The sequence below is a fragment of the Ambystoma mexicanum genome, chromosome 7q (assembly GCF_040938575.1).
Source record: "Ambystoma mexicanum isolate Mex_15411 chromosome 7q, UKY_AmexF1_1, whole genome shotgun sequence".
Taxonomy (NCBI): Eukaryota; Metazoa; Chordata; class Amphibia; order Caudata; family Ambystomatidae; genus Ambystoma; species Ambystoma mexicanum.
The window spans coordinates 5,890,189-5,914,639 of NC_090941.1; the positions used below are offsets into that span (position 1 = coordinate 5,890,189).

The 24,451-nt window shown below is 44.5% G+C and overlaps 1 protein-coding gene across 2 annotated transcripts in view; it reads left to right on the plus strand.

Moving 5' to 3' along the window:
- Nucleotides 1–24,451, plus strand: part of CRYBG3 (crystallin beta-gamma domain containing 3) — a 2,312,058-nt gene that overhangs the window by 1,470,789 nt on the left and 816,818 nt on the right. For both annotated transcript variants that reach the window (XM_069639009.1, XM_069639010.1), the window contains one exon: nt 8,615–8,647. In XM_069639009.1, the coding sequence (XP_069495110.1) occupies nt 8,615–8,647 (33 nt within the window). The remainder of the gene's footprint in view (nt 1–8,614; nt 8,648–24,451) is intronic.

Below are 24,451 nucleotides of genomic sequence, written 5' to 3' on the forward strand. Positions count from 1 at the left end.
TGAGAAGGCACGAGATCGACGTAGCCATGCTTCAATAAACACATCTTCCCCCTGGGAAAGAACACCTCTGGGCCAGAAGCTGGGGCTGCCACAGGTACTTCTCATATTCATCGTACTCCAGAGGAGTTGCTATACTTATCCATAGGAGAACAAACTTCCGGCTAATCCACTCCGTAAAAGAGAGAGCCATTCTAGTGAGTGCCACAGTAGCTGGCCAAAGTATAACCCTTGTCAACTCCTACGCTCCAAACACAGACGGCCCCGACAATTTCAGCTGGGTACTAACACAGCTCTCCGCCCAGGCCCTGTCAACCATAATCTGGGGTGGGCAATATGAATACAGTGCTCGACCTGGTGAAAGACAAAACGAGAACTACGCCACAGCCCATGTCCAAAGCCTGCTCTCAAATAAAAGAAATCTGCAGGGCATTCGATTTGAAGGACGCTTGGAGAACAGCGAACGGAGAGCGGCAAGAATATACCTTCCATTCGGCAGTTCATAACACGAGCTCAAGGATCGACTACTTTTTCATCTCTGCACGGGGTCCGCTGGTGAGTGACTCTTGCTGTATCCTCCCAAGAACGTTATCCGATCACTCCCCGATAAGCCTCAATCTCACATCAGCCAACTCTAAATTCCCTTTACAGCGCTGGAGCTTCAAGAACAGATCCATGCGGGATGAGGTATTTGTAGCCGAGCTGAGAGAAGAAATCGCCAAGTTCCTGGAAGTGAACACAGGATCGGTCTCCTCCCCCGGCACAGTCTGGGAAACGCTGAAATGTTTCACTAGGGGGATCTGCCTCGCTAAGGAGAATGGTATTCTTAAGCTCATCAGGCGTGAGCTGGTAACCAGCGAAAGGCGCCTTAAGGACCTGGAACGACAAATCACAAGCACAGGCGACCCCAAAATAAAAGCGGCTTTGGAAGAGGAACTTTAGATCTTTAATAACACAGCGGAACGAGAATTAAAATTTCTAGCCCGTAACAACCAAATCAGGCAATATGGTGAAGGCCAAAAACCCGGCGCCCTTCTGGCAAACCTGATAGAAGCAGATAACAAGCTACCCCCTATAGAAGGCATTTGCTCCAAACAAGGTAAAATGATCCACAGATGAAGGAATGGCTGAAGAATTCAGGCTCTTCTACCAAGACCTTTACAGCACAAAGCATAACAGTGACTCAAACTCTATACTGGAGTACCTCGAAGACACATAGCTGTACTGGGTCGAGAGTCATCTGCGGGAACCACTCAATGAATTGATCACGCCAGAGGAGATCATAGAAGTCATCAAGGCCCTCCCGAACTCCAAAGCACCTGGACCAGATGGCCTAACGGGGGAATTTTATGCGCATCCTATCGTCCCATATCCCTGCTTAACCTAGACAATAAAATTCTAGCAAAGATACTTGCAAACAGGTTGATGCCACTAATGCCCGCCTTGGTCCTCGCAGATCAGGCGGGGTTCATTCCGGGCCGCAACACGTCCTTTGGAATAAGAAGAATGTTCAGCGTTATCGCAGCACTAGATCCCGCTCAGCAGGCAGTCGCAGTTCTTCTCGATGCCGAGAAGGCATTTGATTTGGTGGAGTGGCCCTTCCTGTTCGAGGTGCTTACCAGAATGGGACTGGGTGCCCGATTCATCAAGCTAGTGTCCCTGCTCTACACCAATCCACAAGCTAACATCATTGTGGGAACAGTGAATTCGGCCCCCGTGGAATTACAATGCGGAACAAGACAGGGTTGCCCATTTTCGGTGCCGATTTTTGCCCTAATAATGGAGCCCTTGGCATCCAACCTCGGGGAACTGAGGCAACAGAGAGGACTTAACATAGGACCACACAAGCTCATCATATCCCTATACGCAGATGATGTGGCGCTGTTTGTGGGTGACCCCGAAGAAAATCTAAATCCAGTAATGAGAGAAGTCATTAAATTCGGAGCAGCCTCAGGTTTAAAAATCAACCAGTCAAAATCCATCATATTCCCATTGACTCCATCGACCAAGGCGTTTGCAGACGACTTTCAGTTCACATGGAAAAGATCCAAGGTCCGGTACCTAGGGATTCAGTTGGCACTGACTCATCATGAGGTGTTCCGGGACAATTACGAAGAGGTCACCAAATCCTTGCAAGATAAAGTGGCACGATGGAAGTCTCTACCATTGACTCTCTGGGGAAGAGCCTCCCTAGTCAAGATGGTGATACTACCGAAACTACTGTACTTATTCACAAACATTCCCATACTACTGCCACAATGGTATATGAAAAGATTGAAAAGCTTGGTTCTTGAATTAATATGGGCGGGTAAGACGGCCAGAGTGGCGCACTCTACACTTTGTCTTCCGGTGACGAGCGGGGGACTAGCCCTTCCAGATCTGGAGAAATACTTCTGGGCGGCACAAGCACAGTTCCTCAGTCATTGGTATGCCACACTACCAGTCAGACCCCACGTGCAGGTGGAACGAGCTCTGGCAACACCCAACCTGTTGAGTGCTGTTGTTTTCGGCCAGACACCGGTCCCCAATAACACCATGAATGTGATGCTCGCGACGTACAAGATTTGGAAAACGCTTGCCCAAAAATATGGAGTGCAAACGCGGTACTCTCCCCTTCTTCCTGCGAAATTTATACCAGGGGTGCCGCTGACATCCGAGAAAATGTACCACCCATGGGTTGAAAAGCTCCACATAAACTCCCTGGGAGACTTCTTCATTGAGGAAAGTTTCATAACCCCACAACAGGCCAGACAGAGGGGCGGCATTACCGCACTTGACACTTTCAGCTATTTTAGGACTCGATACACATTGCAAGCATGCCTACCTGACTTCCCAAAGCAACCACAAACCTGGCAGTTACTCCATAACACAATACAAGCACAGGGAGAAGGCAGACTGGTATCGCAGATCTACAAATCAATTATCACTGACATGACCACCAGCGACTCCCGAGCAAAAACCAGATGGGAAAAGTCCCTACGTACATTCATCCCCGAGGAAGACTGGATCTTCATTCTGAGACAAACGCAGAAGATAGCTCTCAACTCCCGTTTTAAGCTAATCCATTTTAATTTCCTTCACCAAACCTACTACACACCAGCGAAAGCAAACAAACAACATCCTGAGGCTTCTGCAAAATGTGAAAGATGTTGTTCACCCTCGGCAGACTTTGTGCACCTCGCATGGGACTGCCCCAAACTATCCCTTTTCTGGAACCAAGTTATGGAGACAACAGCCTCGATCATGGGAGAAACCGTGCAGCCCGCCCAGACAGCAGCCCTGCTTGGTATGACGAGGCTCATGTCAGCATCAATAAGAAAACTGGCTGGCCTGCTGTTGACTCTCACTCGGAGGCGGATTGCCATGGCCTGGGGTCGTGGTCCCCTCCCACGGTCGCCGCTTGGCGTAAGGTCATTTTATACTGCCAAGATGTTGGAACAGACTTCATTAAGCTGTTGCCCCTCCATGCCCGCCCGCCAGGCATCTGGGGCCCCCTGGTAACTTTTCTGATGAACGAAGCAGAGGATGCCCCATCCCCCCCAGGAATCGACAGTTAGAAGAGGAGGCCATATTCGGCAATCTATTTAGCTTAATACCTCCACCCCACTGAGACATTGAGCTGGGGCGTTGCAATACGCAACACTATGTGCACTGAACTTCGGAGCGGGATGTTGAGAGGTTGGAAGGGGGAGGGATCTCTGGGATTTGGCGCAAGTTAAGTTCACCCTAATGTGGGTTTGTAGTTGCACTGTTTTGGCATAAAAGTTGAAAATAAAGTTTTTAAAAAATAAAAATAATACAAAAACAAAAAAAAACACTGCACCTGCATACTCTCAAACCAAGTGACTTGTGCTAAAAATGAACTGCCAATCATCAGTTTGTATTGTTTGTTTTGACGAACACAGGTGTTTAGAGATGCCCAAGTACTAGCATTACACATACCTCTAATTGAAATAACCTGCCCTTCTGGCCAAGAGATACTTCTGATTGACAGTCCATGAACTGTTTTTGGAAGAGGGATTACCACTTTTTTTTTTAATGAGTTAATGGATCACCACTGTAATACATCAGCTGAAATGTTCAGCAGTAGGACTCTTACCATAGCCAAACCTTCCAAGGAAACAAATCGAATTTCTGTTTTTCAGAATGATGCAGTCCCTGGAAGCATTTTCATGGCCCTAACCACGTAAGGTGAGTGAACCGATCATTTGCCTGTCGAGGATTGCCATGGCTGGCCAAATCACCCCTTGGTAATGGGTGAAATTCTATACAGATTTTCGGGCACAAGCTCGGGTCCTGTGCAAAAGACAACAGTTTCTGGCATGAACTGCAGATATGATTACAACTCCATAACGTACTGCAGCTCACTACAAAGTGCTTACAGTCATGATTGTCAAGAGAAAATAAGCTTGTATGTCCCCTGCATCCATAAGACGCTTCAGGTCTATTAGTAAATCCCATTCTGGTAATATTGGTTTACTTGGAGACTTCTGTAGCTCAAAACTGTACTGACTATTCCGAATCCTTCAGTAAGTGCACATTTTCCAGACTTTGCAGTGTGTGTGATGAGCCCTTTTCTGATGCACTGGGTTTTGACAGACATCCAAGAATGTGATTAGCATTTACTGTGGAAGATTTGCCCGACTCTGAATCTCCACAGCCACATCCTTTGATTTGCCTGCCTTGAGAAGGGCATTCAATTAGGTGTACAAGCTTTCACAGGGAGCTATTGAATTGTTGACAGAGGAAGAAGAGGGAAGCATACAGGGGAAGAAGAGGGAAGCATTCCTTGCCTTATCAACTTTCCTCTTCATGGGCTCCCTTGCCACCTGCCTCTTCTGATGCCCAGGCTCCCTTGCCATCTATGCCCACCTTGGCTTCCTTGCCCCCTACTAATCTCACCACCTCCCTCACAACTAGCCTGTGTCACTTTCAACTGTACAGGCTCCCTTGCCTACTCTCACTACACTGACAACCATGTCAGCCTCCTCCACCCTGCTGCCCTGGCCACCCACTTCTGCCGCATCCTGAGCCCTCTTGCGGCCCCTCCCACACTGGCTCGTTTGCCATTTTCAACTATCCTGGCTCCCTTGCCTGCACCCTCCTCACTGACTTCCTTGTCATGCTTGCCGCCTCTGCCTCCTCCTACCTCTAGCTCTCAGGCACTCTTACTGCTTACAGAGGGGACCTCTGTCCCCTGCACACACACCCTGTAAGTCCTTCAAAAGTGGCAACCTGCTCTATGTTGCCACACTAAACTTTTGCTTTGCTGTCATGCACTCCTCTGACATCTGCTACCTCTTTGAACTCTTGAACCTTGATATTCTTGCTCTTACTGAGGCATGGTTAAAGAACAGCTCTGTCACGGGTTTTGACACACTTCGCCCGGAAGGCTACAAGATCCTCTCTGTGCCCAGACCCAAGAGGCCAGGAGGTGGAGTAGCCTTTATCTTTCCTGAGTGGATCCCTGTGTCAATTATTCCCACTCAGGTCTACTCCTCCTTTGAAAGCCTGGTCTGCAGGCTCTCTCTCTCTCTCCCTGTCGCCACCTTCTTTCGGCTGCCGGGCCAGACAACCTTCTTCCTCTCTGGTCTGACCTGGCCTCTTCTCTCCTCCTCTTCACAACTCCTCCTGCTAGGGGATCTTAACATTCATCTTGACTCTCGGAACCTTTCTGCAACCTGTGTGACTCCCTTCCTCTTTCCATTCTACCCTCTGGTCAAACACACTGCTGGCCACACCTTGGATGCTCTCATCTCTACAGATATCCCACCCTCTATTCCTCTCACTACCTCACTCTCATGAACTGATCATTCTCTTCTCACTTGAAGCTCTCTTCTACTTTAGCAATGGCACATCCTACACCACCTCCTGCCTTAAAGGTCATCTGACCCATAAAAAGAGTGTCAGTGGCTGCTTTTGCCTCCACCTACTCTCCTCCTACTCCTGTGGCTGCCTCCCACCCTGACACAATCCTCTCCAACTTTCATCGTTCCATTTCCAACATTCTTGACTTTCTTGCCCCTGTCATGAGGGTCCAACTGAAGCCAAGCAAAAAGTGCAACACTTGGTACAACTCCGATCTGGCTGCCCTTAAACGCAAGTGCAGAGCAGCGGAACGGAAATGGGGATCTTCAGATGCACTCTCAAACAAACTGGCCTGCTGCCTTCTTCAAAGGCAATATAGTCTCTGCATCGCTCCATGAAAGTCTACATTCAAGCCTGCATCTCTGCGGCTTCTAACAACACGACAGAACTCTTCAACGTCTGCAAGGAACTGGCCAATCGTACCGCAGCTGCATCCTCTACTACACCTGCCCAGGCCCTTTGCTCTGCCCTGGCCGCACACGTCTCCACCATAACACAGGACATCATGTCCTCTCTCTCTTCTGTCCCCTCACCCCCTGCACCAACATCTGTCTGCTTTTAGTACTGGCTTTTATTCATTTGTTGTGATGTTATGTCTTGTAGCGCCCTCAAGCCCTAGGGTTCATGGCCGTGCTATATAAATACTGTAAAGTAAAAAACATCTCTTGGGCCCCCCTCAGCCATTCCCACCGCCCCCCTCTTCTCTCCATCCTCTCCCTTGTCACACCCAGTGAGGTCTCTAGACAAGTCCTGTCTATGAAAGCCCTCCTCCAAACGGGTGGTCTTGTGCTCCTCCAAAACCATCAAGGACAATATTGACACACTCGCTCCAGCCTTGGCCAACCTCTGCAACCTCTCTTTCACCACTGGAGGTTTCCCCTCCCCTCTCAAGCACTTTTTTGTGCAGCCACTGCTAAAAAATATATATTTATACTCTGCTGACCCATCCATTCCATAAAACCATTGCCCGATCTCCATCACCCCTTTCCTGGGAAAACTCCTGGAGAAGCTGGCGATTTCTCAATTTACCTCCATACTTAATCTGTTGGTTGTCTCCATTACCATCAGTCTAGCTTTAGAGCATCCAGAGGCACAGGAACTGCTCTTCTGAACATCCGTGAAGACGTGCTCTCAAATCTTGACTCCAACTCACCCTTCATCTTCATTCTTCTCGACCTCGCTTCTGCCTTAGATATGGTAGATATGTGATGCCCAGGGTATCACAGAGATGGATGACCCATCTCTGTGATACCCTGGACATCACAGATCAGGCCTTGGTGTGGCTTGCCTCCTTTCTCTCTGTCCAGGCCTTCCCAGATGGGTCTTGGGGCCCTTTCTGTCATCTACCATGCTCTCTAGTGGTTTCCGCCTGGCTCTTCAATATCTACATGGCCCCCTTGGCCCACAGGATCTCTACCTTTAGCTCCAACTTTCAGTGTTCTGCGAATGACACGCAGCACTCTTTCAGGCTACCTTCGGCGGCCTCCTCCTCGATCCCCACTGACTGTCTAGCCGCAGTTAAGGCTTAGTGTGCTGCTAACGATCTATACTTGAATGACAGTAAGACGGAGATCGTCCTCATTGGGACCCGTGCACCTCATCCACCTTAACATTGATCCTTACTGTTACATGTCTTCTTGAGCCAATATCTCCCTGTGTTTCCTCCCGCGGGATTGGCTTTCACTGCAAAGGTTTTAAGGTCCACTATTGACCCACCCTCTTTTTGTTCATCTACCTTCGCTCCATTGTGCATTTTAGGAGTTGCTGGATTTCGCTACATTGGCCTCTCTTCCTCCCAGGCTGGTGAAGTCTGCTGATAGACGGGCGTTATCTTGACCACTGATGTTGTGAAACTCGCAGCCTGGATCGCTTTGATCCCATCCTTCACAGTGATTCCTGGATTTTGTAGTTTTGCATAGAAGAAATACAGACTCTGGCCAGACAAGAGGCTGGAAGGTATGGTCGGAAAGAAAGTGGTACCAATGATTTTGCAGCACACAGATGGGGACCAAAACTAGGTCCCCACAACTTCCTCACCCCACCTCTAGAATAGGATCGGCTCTGGCATATGCCCTGATATGCTGCTAACCCCAGGTTGGGTGGGACCCTCACTCACCCTTGACTTCGTCAATACCCTGAGGCTGTCACAGATCTCAAAATCGTGATTTGTTTTGTCATGTAGATGACATCAAGATAGTCTTTATCCATTTGATCTATCACTGCTCTCTTGGAATATTTTAATGTTATCTCTAGAGTTAAAAGATATATAGTTGCAGATTTTGATTCTTGGACACCATGTTATTATTAAGATTTGCATTATTGAATTAAGATTTCAAGTTTCAGTTTCAAGTCGTCCCCTTTGGTCTCAAATCAACCCCCCCAGATTTTCACAAATGTTTTGGCTGCAGAGAAGATGCTCATCAAACCAAAGCTCGTTAATCTATGCTCGATCTCAAATTCTGTTTGTGTGCAGGGTTATTCATCCCTTTTCCAGACTTCGGAAGAAGCCTGATTTTTTAAAAAAATTAAAAATTCAAAAAACAATTGCTTTCAAAAAAGAAATTACTTAACGAAACTCTACTCTCATTTAACCTAAACCGGCATAGCAAAGAAGAAAAACATTCTCTGGGTGCTCAGCAACCCTTCAACTGTTTAGAGTTTTTAAACAGTAAATCTTTTTTTTCAGCGCCTTTTAAATGCAGGTGTGTAATAATTGTCATACAACATATTTTTTTCCTTTATTTTTTAGGAACCACTTGGACGGGACAAAACTCAACATTTGGTAAGTTATATTTGACAATCTACCTTGTTTAGATATACATTTATATTCATTGCAATCGAAAACAAAGGTAACACTAAGTAAAATTGCAGTTCTAGGACCCTGTTACTGATGTAAATAAATGACCTGTCAAAAGAGACACTACAGTGGGTGAATGGGCTCAGGCTTTCATTATATGTAGTCTGACTTGTGAACTAAAAGGTCCAATGTTTGTCTATAGTTGGTGGATTTATAGAATGTCCACAAGTCAAAGAAACGGCCCTTAGTCGAACCTTAGTTTCATACAGTCATGGAACCTGATGGCTTAGGAGCTGTGACTAATTAGAGAGGATGGATCAAGCCCATCTGTTAAACGATATTGTTTTTCTCTCGGTTAGTATACAAGGTTTTGCTCATAGTTCTTCTGCTCAGCACTTATGTGCCTTACAAAGCTTACTCGTCGACAGTTGCTTGGGGAAAACCTTAATGGGCTGGATCATTAAATACTTCCATCTTCCAATTGTAAACTATATTATAAATAACTACAGTTATCAGTAACCTTGAGAATAGACGTAAAGCGTGCTTCAAACATATATCTAGTTGACTGTTTATTTAATTGATAGCAAAGATGCACTGAAACAAAAGTATACCCCTGCTCAATTTGGGGCCAACCACAGTGTGTTGTGTTGTATCCTGTTCATGTTTTCCTCTCGGAGCTGTGTCCTGGGTGGCAGGGAGTTAATTTGCATTACTTGCTGGCACTATGCTACGACATCATTAAGGGCTCTTTGGTCATCCTGCCTGTACTGTGGTCACATCTCCCTCACCTAGCGGGAGTTGCGTGATTGACAGTTGAAAGGACCTTTAACAGAAGTAAATGTCAGGAGTATAGAGCTGTGATTGACAGCAGAGTCCCAGTGAAATGTTGGTGGCTGTAGACATTTTTGGTAAGGGTAACACAATGTGTCTCAGGACTAATGGCATTTCCTATGTAAAACCCATGGGACTCTTTTTCAACAGGTGTAGTGCCCCCTCCCCCCCCTGTATACAATGCAGACTGTATGCTGATGTGTAGCCTTTTCTTTCAAGTGGAATACTTGTGATTCAGCCCACGTACTCCAGACGTGGTGTCTGGTACTTGTCAGACGAGAGTAAAGAGTGGACAGACTGACTGGAGGGATAGCTCCAAAAGAGCAGAATAGTATTATTGAAGTTATAGGGTCTCAAAAGCTCACTATGCCCAGATGTAAAGGAGTAGGGTGGAGATATTTACAAACCGTCTGGATCACAAAAGCCCCCTAATATTTTTGGTGACAGAGGCTGGTGGTTAAACAAGACCCTTAGAGTATCCCCTAACATTTGTTGCAAGAGTGGAATGTTCACAAGTACCCCAGGCTTTCCCTCAATCGTTGTTAGTCTAATAGGGCACAGCAGCTCTGAAAGTATTCCTTGTGTTTTTGTATTAATTTGGTCTGAGAATGTATCTGGTATTTGGAGGCTCCATCTGGCCCAATGGTGTATTGAGGTTACCTGCCAAGGCGCCATTTGATAAGAGGTAATCATTGTTATATTCAGGAATTCATTGTGTGCCGCCATATTTCTGGATACCTACAGGCCAAGGTTACGGCCTGCCGACATCAGTCAATTTGAGGTACATTCTTCATCAAAAGTGTCTGTGTTTCCCATTAAGTAGATGAAGCATGTGGGATAGCAAGTGAGGTACTGCTTTGTGAGCGTTCCTAAGTGGTGGTGTTGGTGCTCTATCCACTTTTGGGATTAAGTGGACGGGGTTCCAGACAGCCATCTCCAGGTTAAAGAATAGCTGGGGCAAAGTTCCTCTAACTCTCCATATTAACTATAGCAAATTGATAGGTGTTTGCCTATTTCATGTTACTGCACATGCACGTGTAATTTCATATGCACATGTTCGATTTACTTTTCTTTTCTTTTTTGCTAACATGTGTTATTGAAGGCACAAAACAATAAGTGTACAATATAGTATATAGAAGAATAACAAAGTGGAACATCTTGTATAATGGACCATCATAGGGAACTTCAATTGTTAAACAAAACTTGACACATTGAGAAAGACTATGCATGAGTTAGAAAGATAAAGACTTTCAAAATAATGGGGAGGGGAAACATATAACATACATTACAGACAAGACAGTGAGGAAGTGGGGAGGATAAGGGGAAAAGGGAATGGACAGGGTAATCATTAAGCGAAAATAATGATATTGTAAATAGAATAATCATTTTAGGTGAGGAAATCAAAAAGCATTCTGCATTTCAATTCATACTTGTGATACAGTAACTGGGTTGAAGCAATACAACCCTTCAATCTATGTATGTTCAGTCATATTTCTTCTAATTAGTTGTGATAACCTAGACAGCAATTAGAAAAAAAAACAATCAAATAAATAAGATGTGTGGGAGTCTAAATGATGTTGAAAAAGAGCACTGTCCAAAAATAAATCTTAGAATGAAAGGGTTAATCTAACTTAAAAATACATGTTCTAATGTGCCATACATTATTCCCAATCCAAACACACATGTTTGAACGATGCTGATAATTCCAACATTTGTTATCTAAAGATATCTTACACTTAAAAAGCATAGCATGGGTGATAGAAATTATATGTCGGAAAAAAGAAAAGTGCTTGGGTTAGATTAGCCGAAACAGTTAAGGTTGAGTTTTTTTCCAAAAAGACGGCCAAATTATCTTCTAAAGTAACTGAACAATCTTGTTGCCATTCTTGCTGTGATTTCCATTGGGGATTCTCAACCAAATCATTTGTAAGCTCTTTATACATGATGGAAGCCGAAAACTGGCGATTGTACATATGATTTTTTCTAACAACACTAGTCTGCACGTCGACTACTTTTCATTGCCTGATTTTTATATTTGATTAAATAAAACAACTGACACACAGGCTTGGTACTTTTCGTCATATACGTATGTTCCCTTAGAAAATCTCAACGTTTCATTTAGTATTGCCCATTTGGGTTTCCTACCAGCCTCTCTCATGTTAGATGTGGACACTTTTCAAAGTTGTCATATCAAAATAACCAGCCGCGCTACATGTTACTGTGAGCCTTGATTATTTAGCCTATCTTCAGGCGCCCCTTGTTTGGCACCCCCTCCTGGCCAAGGACAGATAAGGCCCAGAAGCATTCATCCATATTAGTGGGTTTGAGTCGATTTCCAACAAAACATAAACACCATTGTGTTCTGTTGTTGTCTATGTAGGCTTATATATAGGTTTGACCCTAAACGTTTGCTGGTACAATTGATTTTCCCATAAATTAGCATTTGCCAAATGCATTGCTTTTTATTTTGCTGCACCTTAACCACACTTAAAAGAATGACACGTTTATTTTAAAGGCACAAGTGCACCACTGTAGGTCTTATTGGTCATCTAAAATCCATTTTACACAGTATATTTAATGTGACTGACAAAGGTATTTGAGTGTACTCGCAGTGTAAATTAGTCATGTGTATGCAGATTACACCTCCAAAAACCGTGTGGGATCAGCCTAAATATGATTGGGCAGGGTTTCATGCGCCAGCGCATCTAATCACTTGAGCCAAGAAAAAAAAGCAGCCCAAAACACAAAGGACATCTGAATGAGCGCATCTTGGATGCACTCATTCAGATGCCCTATTTTACCCCTTTGCGCGTATCTTGTGGCATTTCAGCGCAGTTATAAGCGCATCCTTAATTCACAAACTGGATGTGTTTGTTAAAAATGTGCATAAATGAGGGTCATCCCCCTGCGCCAGGTGCAAATCATGACGGGGTCCTTTCTGAAACTGTCATGAATTGTTTTTCAAGTGTGACAGCCGCATTTGAACCAAGTCTGTCACACTTAACATAACAGGTGTATTTATAGAGTGCACGGTCACCCCCAGAGGGCCACCTGGGCTCAGTTGACAGATAACAGATGTTTGTTACCCAACTTAATGGTACTCATTTTATCGACCTTGGAAGGATGAAGGGCTGTGTGGACATGTCGGGCTTCAAACCTGTGACCATGAGGTCCAACACAGGCCCCTGTAGTGGATGCATTAGTCCACTGAGCCACAGGCGTGTCTCTGTGATATGCACTCCTAGCAACCATGTGATTGCTGGGAGCCAGTCATACATTCGTGTCTGAAACGTGCTCCTGAATGTATGCAAAGGGGCTGGAAAGCTCATCTTTATGCTTCTGACTAGCCCCTCCGAGAAATGCGCAGGCCACGTTTGCAAATAAGTTGAACTGCTCATTTCTAAAAGTAGCCCAAATGAAACGAGGGCGTTCTCTGCGCTGCTTTCCGTTTGCACACTTTGAGAATCGTCCCTAGATGTTTAAAATAATACCTTCTGGTGGTGGTGGTCTAAAATAGTTATAATCGCAAGCTGGCAAAACATTTCGACGGCTGATTCAGAAAGAAATTACTGCTGTTAAGAGAACTCAGTGAGTTGAGCTCTTGCTGCTGAGATCTGTGTTAGATCTCCAAGTAGTAGGTCAGCCTTATATCCTTAATAGTTTGAAAAATGAATACCAGCTTCGGTTAGGTCATATTATGTAAATGTTGTATGTACAGAGCTTGTTGAAATCACTATTTAAATTAATATATATCATATGTTTTATTCTTATTAGTAGCTCTGACTTAATTCTGCAAAGATAGAGTAAGTCACTGTCAAGCCGTGCATAACAATATATTCCTGGCAGGGCAGAAGTCAGTCCTTTGCGCTACTCAACCAAGGCAACACAAGAGAATACACTTGAGCCAGAGTCCTACAAAAGTCGGGAGGAATACTATCGGGGTTATGGGGTGAAGGTGGGGGAGGAATAGTTAAATTCACAGTGAAGGCCAGCAAATCTTCTAGAATCGTTCTTCTGCTCCAAACCACCCTAGAAAGAGCACTTGTAAAAGCCTGTACCAACTGGTCAATTCACCCCAAGCGATATTGGCCAGAGACCAGGAATGCTGCTCGTCAGCTAGGGAAACCAGACGCAACTAAGCAACATATCCCCAAAGTATGCAAGGGGATTACCCCTATTGGTACAACCAAGAGAAGTAGAGAGTATGATCAAGGAGAACAGTAGGCTAAGATGAATGGTTCACCGAATCAGAAGGCGTGGAGAGATTTACTATTGGAGGGACTGCTGAGGGAGAATGAAGGTTAAGTGTGGACGCAATGGCAGGCAACATAGACAATTTTCGCAACCCACAGTCACAACACAGTCGCAGTAGCAACATTACTTTACCAGGATTCAGGGGAAGCCTGAAAACTAGAGAAATCCCAAGTAGCAATATGAGGGAGAAGTCGAGGCAGTTTTTACAGTAGGCTGGTTCAAAATACCTGTAAAATCACGCCAATCAAATCCAAGATGAATCAGAGCTCATTAGAGCTTGCTGAAATCCAGGATGCTGGTAGACCCAATGAATCAAAAGCCAATAAAAAATGTAAGATAAATTGGGGTCCAATGGAACAGAACAGGGGCAGTTAAGCTCGTAAACTTAAGGATTGAAAACCAGGCAAGTGGGGAAAGGTATGAGGAGACACTACTTGCGCTGAAGTCGACACCAGATTGAGAAGATATCTCGACGGGCAGCATGGAAAGCACCAGGCAGCGTAAAAGGACAACGAGTGCCGATTTCACCATAATGCGCCACTTCTTGACAGTCCATTATTACTAGTAGTTTCTTTGTGAATTGAATTGTCTCTTTCCAGGAGGTACTCCTGGTAACTTCCTTATGAATTGGCCCTTGGGTGTTTTCGTGCATTTTTGTCCTAATGACCTTAATATCCACCATGTATTTGCAGAATATTTGGTTGTAAAAACCTTCCCAGGGAAAAATATGGCTGCATCATATGACCAGCAATGTTGCGGGAGCCATTGCTGCATGATGGAAACACTCAACGTCTCTTTGGCACCTGGCACTCTTACATGAACTTGACTGTACTCTCATGTTAATGTTAAAGGACATTTGTACCGTGCACTAGCACCACCGTAGTGGTCCCTTGGCGCTTTGGCGGCTCTGAAAAAGGGGTGGGGGTGGTTGAGTTAGTGGGAGGAGGCAGGAAAAGTGCAAGAGAGCAGTGATGTGCTGTTGGCGGCCTCAGCCCGGTGGGTCCATTGACTGGGCCTGGGGTGTTTGCGGCGGGTAGTCGTCGTGTACTGTTGTGCAAGGCTATGTGTGTTTTTGTTTTGTTGTTGCAATGTAGTGAAGTTTGTGCGGTTTGTTGTGCTGTAGGTTTTGGTTGTGTTTGGTTTGGAGTTTGAGAGGTGTATGCAGAAAGGGAAATTGTTAGTAGGGTTGGTTAGTTTAAATCTCTATCCTGAATTGAAGCGCTCGGCTTGTGTAGTCTCCCCTGTTGCGGCTCTGTCCTGATCTGGGTCTGACTGGCCTACAGGTTCCTTACTCCTCTGGCCCCCACCTCTAACATGCTCTATCATGGCTCTCTTGTCCTCCATTTAGACTCTAGTGGCCAGTGCATCTGTTAATGACAACCTCTCAGGTAGTGGGGATGATTGTCAATGTCTCGATAATTCCACACCAACGTGGTACCTGGCGGTAATTATATTACAGGGTTAGATAAAAGAGGGAACTATATATCCTTAATAACTAGTTACCCTATGGAAAAACGAACTTAATCTCTCCTGAGTATGTATAGAGATTGACAAATGTGTTAATGGTTATAGCAGAGGACAAAATTTGCACTCGCCACTAGCTAGTGATATTTTACTCTTGGCGAGTAAGAAATGGTGTGCGGTCTATAGTCTGTGGCGAGTCATGCGTTTATTAAAAAAATAAAAAGAAAGCCCATCTTTCCCTATTACTATGGGGTGTTCCCTGCCTACATTACTATGGTGCTCGTCAGTTGTCAAACGTCCAAAATAATCAATCCGCTGTCCAAAGCGGACACAACTGACCCTACCACTATTTTAATCAACTAGAATCATGAGAATTACTCCCTTCTCCTGGTAGTTGTGCTTTCGCACTTATGTTCTCTTCTTTCCAGAGATCTGATCAATATACAAACCTCATTCTCTGCATTAGTTCCTTCAACTCCCTTGGGGGATTGATTAGCGTGTTCTCTTCTTTATTAGGGCCCTTCCTTGGTCGTCAGAATCCTTCTCTATTATTGAATTCTGAATGTACTTGCATTGTGTCCTTTTATCTGGGGGTTTTTGTTGTCCACATGCTTAAGGTTCCTCTTATCCCAAAGTGGTCTCTCTTGTATAAGGTTTATTTTAGGGACGTCTCTGGTATTTAGTACCCATGCGTCTCTCTTTACTGGGTTCCACTTTGTCTTTTGAATATTGGGTGAGCTTCCCCCAACATTGCAATTCTATTCCTTTTACTCTTGGAGCCTTCTGTATTTTTTGTTACCACATTAATATAGTTCAACATCATCAACTTGTTTTCCACACTTTCGTCATTTGTACTGGGATGAGTTGTGTTGCTTCTATAACTAGTCCCTTTTGGCTTCCTTCTCGGTATTCCCATTCTACCAGTTACCTTGAGTAGTGTAGAGGGACCGTCTCAGGTGCCCGTAGGTACTTGGGGATATTGTCTTTCCTTCGGTTTGATTGCAGCAATGTACGCTTAGTGTGCATTTCAGTCTCCTGTTTAGCTTATCGATACCGCTGCAGGTAATAGCTTAATTTAGTGCTTCCTCTCAGAGGTGGTGTCAGTGTTGTTGAGCTGGCAGTCTACCCACCATGATGCTTTGTGGTCACGCCACCACCAAGCTCTGCAGTCCAGCCATATAGGTTCATCGTTTTTCTGTCACACCGGGCTTCCAGCATGTCCTGCTTCAGCTCAAAGAAGTTCTGAACTTCACAGGATTTGCTGTCCGAGTCAGCTCTGCCTCCTTCAGGTATTCCATGTGCAGGAGCCTTCCCCCTCATGTTAAAATGTTTCATTAATTATAATCATTATAAATGTTTTGTGATCAATACTTGCAACAAAGTTATTTGCTGTTATAGAAAGTAATTCTGCACTGTACTAGAACACTGGCACCTTGCAAATCAGCAAACATGTCCCCAATAGTAGTGACTGGTGTCCCTCCCATTTTGCTTCCTTGTTTGGCAGTCTCATGTCCACACATATCCATGTGGCACCCGGGTATTTCGGTTTGGCTGTGCTACAATTGGGAATACCCATGGTGATCAGACGCTTAACTCTTTTGATAATTCCTTTTGGATTATTATTTCATCAATTCTTGATTCAGCTTCTTCTGGAGGTGGAAAGATGCTCTCTTTTGTCAAAAAGCTACTGGTTGGACAATAGGATCTGTAGGCCTCGGAGGGATCATTTGCCTTGGGAAAGGTAATAATATTCTTGAAACAGAGGTTCTGTATGCATTATGTAAATGCTTTATGTAAAACGTGTAGCGTCTTTGCCATTTTGCATCCAAGCAAAGTGTCCCTGGCTTCAGAGGTGATGTAGAAACTGCATTGACTGGGTGAGACACATGACCACCAGAATGCCGGCCACTATCACTAAACTGAATGTCGGGATAATCCCAAGTACAGTACTGCAGCAGCGGCTGTCGCAGTGGAACTACACACTGCTCAACTCCTATTATGGAGTGGAGCCAGGGCCAAAAATCATCAAATTCTCCCCCTGATACACTGATTGAGGGCCGCAAGAGCATGTGATGGTTGACACCCACTTGTCGGTGCATGGCCGCACACACTTATATTGAGGCACCAGTAACGGGAGCCACAACAGCAATAACAGAAACACTTAGGTTTACCCTCTTTAATTACTTTGTCACAAGTTGCCCTTCCCATCATCACGTTCTTATGTGACACCAGCTCTCCATGCAGGTGAGCGCTCCTTGACACCACCTGGCACCCCTTCTGCATCCTGGCTTCCTTGTTTATGCACTTCTGTGTCTTAGCCCCAATCTTCAATGTCCATCACCATCAGCTGCCTGCCTCCTCCCTTCCACTCTAACGGTGTGTGCCTTTCTCCCCAGCTTTTCTCCACTTATTTGCCTTCCTCTTTTCTCTGGGACCTCTCTATTCCCCTTTGCTCCTCTGTCTTTCTCTAATTTAAGCCATCTCCCTCTTTTCTCTGTCACTTTCAGATCGTCAGCCTCTCACTGACTGGTATTCCCTTTTCTCCACCGGCTTCCACTAACCTTCTCTTTCCACCCTAAAATACCAGCCTTTCTCTCCTGACACGGCAGCCTCTTCCTGCTGCACCTTATCTTAAACACTCTTTTCTGCAATCTCCAACCGTCTTGAAACCTCCTTCACCCGAGCCCCTTTTATATTGTGGATAATGGAGTGATTGGTATAATAATCTCTATGGTTGTCTGCACTGTCCCCCCCTTGCCCTGATTGAGTCCCTGTGTAGTCCTGTTTCTTCTGCGAGTAGGGCATCCCACCCCTAATTCTTTAAAGTAGGAATGTTTCCTACAGGGGCTGGTTGTTTGTACCATGTACGAGGGAGTGGGCATAGGGCACATTTTCCAACTGCCCATGCTCAGTTCTTTGCACTGCATCTGTCTTTGAGAACCTGATGCAAGAGGAACTGTGAAAGGAGATTGGGCATGGAAATATTCACATCTTACTCTCCTGGGTAGCCAGTTGCAAAGCGGGAAGGCATCCCCCACGGCGCAAAGCTCAATTCGAGGCATGTGTAATGTGACTTTGTCACTAAGGCGTACCCCGTGGTCCCACGGACACGGCTAGTATGGCTACATGCTTGTCCCCTGAGGGTACACGTAAAAATAAAGATGCAGACACAAGAGTAATAAAGTTATTTATTAGAAGTGTGGTGTGTGTTTTATTTACTTGTGTACTGTGTGTGTGCATTTTGGACTAAACCATCCAGCCCACCATTGGACTGGATGGAATGTTTTTAAAATAAAAGAAGAGAGGAACAATAGAATAGAACTCACCTGCCTAAGAATGGGTTGAGCGTGGACAGAAAAGAATACAGAGAGGATTTGACAGTTAGAAAAGGACAGTAGGAGAAGGGCAAGAGAAGAAAGACCTACCTGAGGGGGGGGTTGCTGCCTCGAGCGGCCCCCAAGGCTTGAATCCTGCATATAGCGCAAGAAGGCGCATGGGGAGCCCCCTCAAAGACTGAACCAGGAGTCCAAGATGCTGATGCAAGGGGCAGCTCGGCTGCCCCGGTGCCGTGGAATCTGTCGGCCCGACCTGGGGCCAGACCGGAAGGGCCCAGCAGTATCCATGGTCCAGGCAGCATGCTAGGTACTGCCTGGCCCAATGAAAAGCAGCCCAGCCCAGGCCAGGCTACTAAGCCATTCTCTTGATGGCAGCCTTGTGGCCAGCGAGCCAATACCTTCAGAAAAGTCCTCCTCGACCGCTTATGCTAAGCTCAGCATAGGAGGTGAAGAGCTCAGCATGTCCTGGATTGGCCGCTGCCAACCTGGGTGAAGAGGAAGAGGAAGTCCCGGGCTGCTGCCTTGAGAACCCTGGGTGAACGAAAGCCCAGAGCCGCACAGAGGAGTAGCCTGGGTGAATATCGCGGCCCGCCCCCTGCATCTAATGACGCATTTCTAAGGGGGGCGGGCAAGAAGAAGGCTGCCGGTGTGGTGGAGATCATGGCAATGTCCCCATAACATCAGGGACACCACCTGATCCCAATATGGCAGTGCTGGCTGCGTGGTGACAGGCAGCATCTAGTCTAAAAGGACCGGCCCAATGATTTGCAGCATGCTGGGGCCCTCTCAGAAAATCGTGACAATGCTGGGGGTGCAGCTGTGAATGTGTGCGAGTCCCAACTCATTCAGGGTGCCACCCAGGACTTTGTACAGTGGGCCCCATGTGGTCGACTGGGCCACCCAGAAGAACGAACAGTGGGGCCAGGCCCCAGCCATTTTGCCACCTGAGAAAAAAAACATAAACAGAAATTCATTTGATGAAGCACTATTTCTCTAAAAAAAAAAAAATCACTTTTTTTTTCAATGTACTTATGTATTACGTAATTATCAATTGTAATATTTCTTGGTATGTATTATTATATCAATAATATTCTTCATGTACGTTTTAAACTTTATTTAATCGAATCCCAAAACAACTAATGAAATTTCAATGAATACAAAACAACTAATACCAAAGTAACACATTTCTTGTTCGTTGTTTTTGGGGGGGGGCGGGGCAATTCCCCCCCAAATCTCCCTTTTTTTTTACTGATACTTTTCCCCCACCTCCAAAACCACTATTCCCATTCCCAACCCCATTTCAATTTTTTCCCAAATTAGTTTTTAGTTTTTTTGTTTTTGTTTTCGTCGTAATTTTATTTATTTTATATTCAATATAATCACTGCATACGCTTTTTTTGACTTCAATTTACTTTATTTTATGATCTCCTGTCTACTTCGAATCATGCTCCATGTGAATTGTATTACTCTGGGATCCCTCAACATCATATATTTGAGTCAAAAACCCATACGTAGAATCCAAGACAATGAGGAGCAGATACTATTATTTTTTTAGTCAAACTTTACTCATAAAAACGATACAAATTACAAAATAAATAACATAAACAGTAAATACATAATAACAAAGTAAAATTAAGCAAAAGTTCATACTTCACATCTTTAATCATATGGTTGTCTCATCGATTTCATTTGTCTTTTTGTGTTTAATTTGCAAGATAATAGAAATCAAGAAACGGGACATTTCCTAGTTATATGCTCATTGGGCTTAAATGGGGTCAGGTTACTGATTACCTCCAGTCCTCGCACTAGTCACCTGCTGTTCAAAGAAGACCCATATACAGTATAGTGCCAAATGCAGACTGTTACTACTAGTATTCAAACAGTGGATCCACAAGGAACTCTGACCAATTGAAACTATATTATGGACATAATCAGTAAGATTTGACAAAATGACGGTTGTCATACCAGGGCACTCCGTGAGTAGATGCCACAGTTTCCAAACAGCTAGTATGTTTGCACACTCGACAAGTCCTTTCATTTTTTGTGATATTTAGTGTTGGCCCAATATTGGCCAATAGAGGCAAGCGTTCTATTCCAAGCAACAGTATAAATCTACGTAGGTTACTTGAAGGGCAGAGTATTAGATAGTGTTGCAGTACCCCCGGACTATATAACCTATGTGGGACATGTCGGTATGAGTAGGTCCCTGCAAATGTATGTCGTGAGTGATCCGGTCCCAGTCAGTTAATTTGATTTTAAAATCCCTACACAACCGAGGGTAGCCCAACTCCCATTTCGGGGTCCAGTTGATTAAATCAAATAATTCTAATATGGACTTTACATATTGTGACGTTCCTCTGCTCTTTATGTGCAAAGCACATGATCTCAGTAGGTGGCATTGGGGATTGATCATCACTTTTATATATAGCAGGCCACGTGTCATAGTCACCATTGCTTCCATTGAAATGATGCCCAGTTCTAGACATGTCACCTCATTGGGTATGCAGGATGACAGCCCCAGAATTCTCCACCAGAAACGGCCCTCTATTTTACCCAGTCAAGACAGATCTGTCATCGCAAGAGCTTCCAGGCCATAGATCACAGCGTGGCAAAGGCATTGCAAATAAAGATTTAATATTTCCTTTAGGCTGTACCCAGCAGTACTTTTGCTAAAATTAACAATCAAAGCCATTAACTGAGCTGCTTTCCTTTTCCTTGTGGTCACTCATTCCGGGAAATTATTTTTACTTTCAAGTTCAACACCTAGATAGCGGTATCTATCTGTATATCCTACTCCCTTCGGTGGTTAGTTCGAGTCGGCCAATTGTCCTTTGTTTAAATAGTATAAATTGGGTTTTTTGGTGGTTTATAACGAGATGATTTGAGGCAGCGTATTTCCACAAGCCCTCAACAAGTTTTCTCATGCCTCTAAAAGTAAAGTGCATAAGCACAAGATCAGCGTATGCATGGTACTTTACATGAATAGCGGAGATTTTCAGAGGGAAAGTTTCCAGCCTCTGTAGATATTCTGCCAGGTCTGCTAAATATAAGTTTAAAATCAAGGGTGCAAAAACGCACCCCTGCTTTACACCCCTGGAGTTGACTACAGGGCGTGTCGGTGTTCCCTCGTCAAGTCTGACCCGAACACTATTTTTAGTATGAAACTGTTTCAGGAAGAATAATATAGGTGGGCAGCCCATTCCTTTCAGCTTGGACCACAACTGCTCCCTGGGCACTAAATCGAACACGAATTTAAAATCAACAAACAGTGTGTATAAGCTTGGACTATCGTTAGCTCTCATGTTATCTATCAGCAAATTCATAGCTTTTAAATTATGGATTGTAGAGGAGCCGGCTCGAAACCCGGTTGGGAATTTATCGAGGATGTTATTGGCCTCGACCCATTTCTGGAGCTAGTCTAGGATAAGTGAAGCAAATATTTTGCACGGAATGCCTAACATGGCTAGTAGCCGATAATTCTCAGGTAGTCCCCGGGTGCCTTTCTTAAATACGGGAGGGATCAAAATCGCGGTTTGCCAGTAGGCTGGTATAACACCTACAGTCATAACCTTCTGGTAAAGGATTTCCAAAATCTTTGACCAGCGTTCAGGGTCACTCTTTACCACTATGGCAGCTAATCCATCAGGACCGTGGGCTTTTAGTTTCTTTATTTTACGAGCAATATCTTCCTCACTGATCCTTTTTCGACAGTCATTGTCTCCAAGATTACTGCTCTTACCCTGAACAGTTTCAATATGACGTATCCACGCATCCTCACTCATTGGGTTGATAGTTTTTCTGTTACTTTGCCCTTTGCACTCAGTGCCTGCCATATTCTTCTGATGTCTCCTGAGCATAATATTTTAGCAATTTTATGCGGGTGCACAGTCTCTGTGAGCGGCGCCACCATCTGACCCACGTTTGGTATTCATTATTTATAATTCTGATCCGCAATCAGACATGGGGGTTTCATTTTTGACTTTTCGAATCTCTCTCCTCATTATTCTTTTGCGCTCTCTTACTCTTGTATTTTAATTGTAGCGCGTGTCAGGGTCAGCAATAACACAAGGATTTTTTTTTATGGTGCGCAACCTTAGTCATAAATGTTGAGAACCACCTCTCAATCTCATATACGGTCATATTTTTGAGTTCCACAATAAATTCTAAACCCATTTCATATAGGTGATGTTATCAAACTGTAAGCTTTTCTCAGTCCACCCGATCAGAGTACCAGCATGGTTTACATGAATCTCTCCAGACATCCTTTGTGTCTGTACATCCTTAACCGAAGTGACCTCCATAGTTAATATGGCATGATCACTGCGATCAGTGAAGAGAACTGCCGTAGTAGAGATAGGTTGCATTAGGTTACTGTTTATAACTAAGTAATCGAGCGTTGCTTAGTTTACCACCTGGTCTCCAGGTGGCATGTCCGGGAATATCACCCTTTGTGTGACCATTGAGCATATATATACCCCAGTCACTTCAAAAGTTTAGCCACTTAGAACCTTGGGCATTGGCCTTAGGATGGGCCATTTTAGAGTCACTTAACAAACCAGAGATCAGGGTAAGATTATTAGGACAGATGCATCTAGCATTTAGGTCTCTTCCAACCATTATGCATCCTTTGTTTCCTTCCCGCCACCATTCAGCGAAAACGATAAGCAAGGCGTCCATAATTTTATCCATATTAGCTCCGCCAGGTGGTTCATACACACATACTACCAACATTCGTACTTCTATTTTGCTTTCAATAACCAATGCTAATATATAGTCTGTACATTCAGTTGGAATAGATCTGAGTAGCTTCAGTGGGTGTCTTACCCCAACCATGAGACCATCATCTGGGCAGCCCACGGGTCCGTGTTTGGCTAATATCTGACTAATGTCAAAGCCATCAACGTAATCTTGGCCTAACATCCACGTTTCCTGTAATAGAAAAATGTGGTTCATAGCAAGGGATTTCACTGATTCATTGCTCCCCAGTAGATGATTAAATCCCCTTGTATTACAAGTCGAGATGTGTATATTCAGTGTTCATTTGATGCCGCATTAGGGAGAACTTCATCCATCCATCAGAGTACCCTCTGCACTTCATCTATGCTGGTCTCATCTTCACTGGCCTTTATGGGTTTCCCTTTTAAAGAAGAATTGATGAGCCTCAGTGTCTCCTCAGAAGCAGGTAGTTCTGGATCAGTCGTGGCCGGGTCTACATCCAACTCAAGTCCAAGATTGTATAATTGATGCTTGTAATTACGGACCAGAGTGGCAGAGTCAGAGTATTTACAGTGGAGCTGGATGACGTTGGCATTGGAGCATTAAAGCGGTTCTACAAAATCAGTCTTCAGAGACCAGCACACGAGGAAGCAGTATTTTATGTAAAGTACTTAAAAACATTGAACGGTTAAAGCATCTGTTTCTCTGCTTTTGGTGCATCCTTTTTATTATAAGATTTGTGGACCCCATATAGATAACATAGCTACCTTATGTTATTGCTCATTTCGAACCAACCTTTTTGCCCTGTCCCATCCTGTTCAGGAGTGGAACAGGTATTTTGCCTGTTCTCATTTGATTCCTGCCACGTCAGGGTTCAGCCTGCGCAACAAGCTCCACATCAGTCGTTATTATCTTTGGACTTGTCACTGTCTATGATCCAACTTGTCAGAGTACCAGCCTTTTTTTCAGACCTTTTTTTCCATGGCACGCTCTTCTTTCGTACCCTTTTTGATTTCTTCCCCTCATGATCTTAACTGAAGTGGCGAAATTCCGGTTTGGTGGAGATTTCTGTTTGAAATGGATTTTTCGTAATTGCATTCCTTACGTGACGGTTATGTCACAGGTGAACCTTTAACAGATTTTTCATTTTGGTCTCCCGGTGGTGCCAAAGCCTTATCTGTTTTATCAG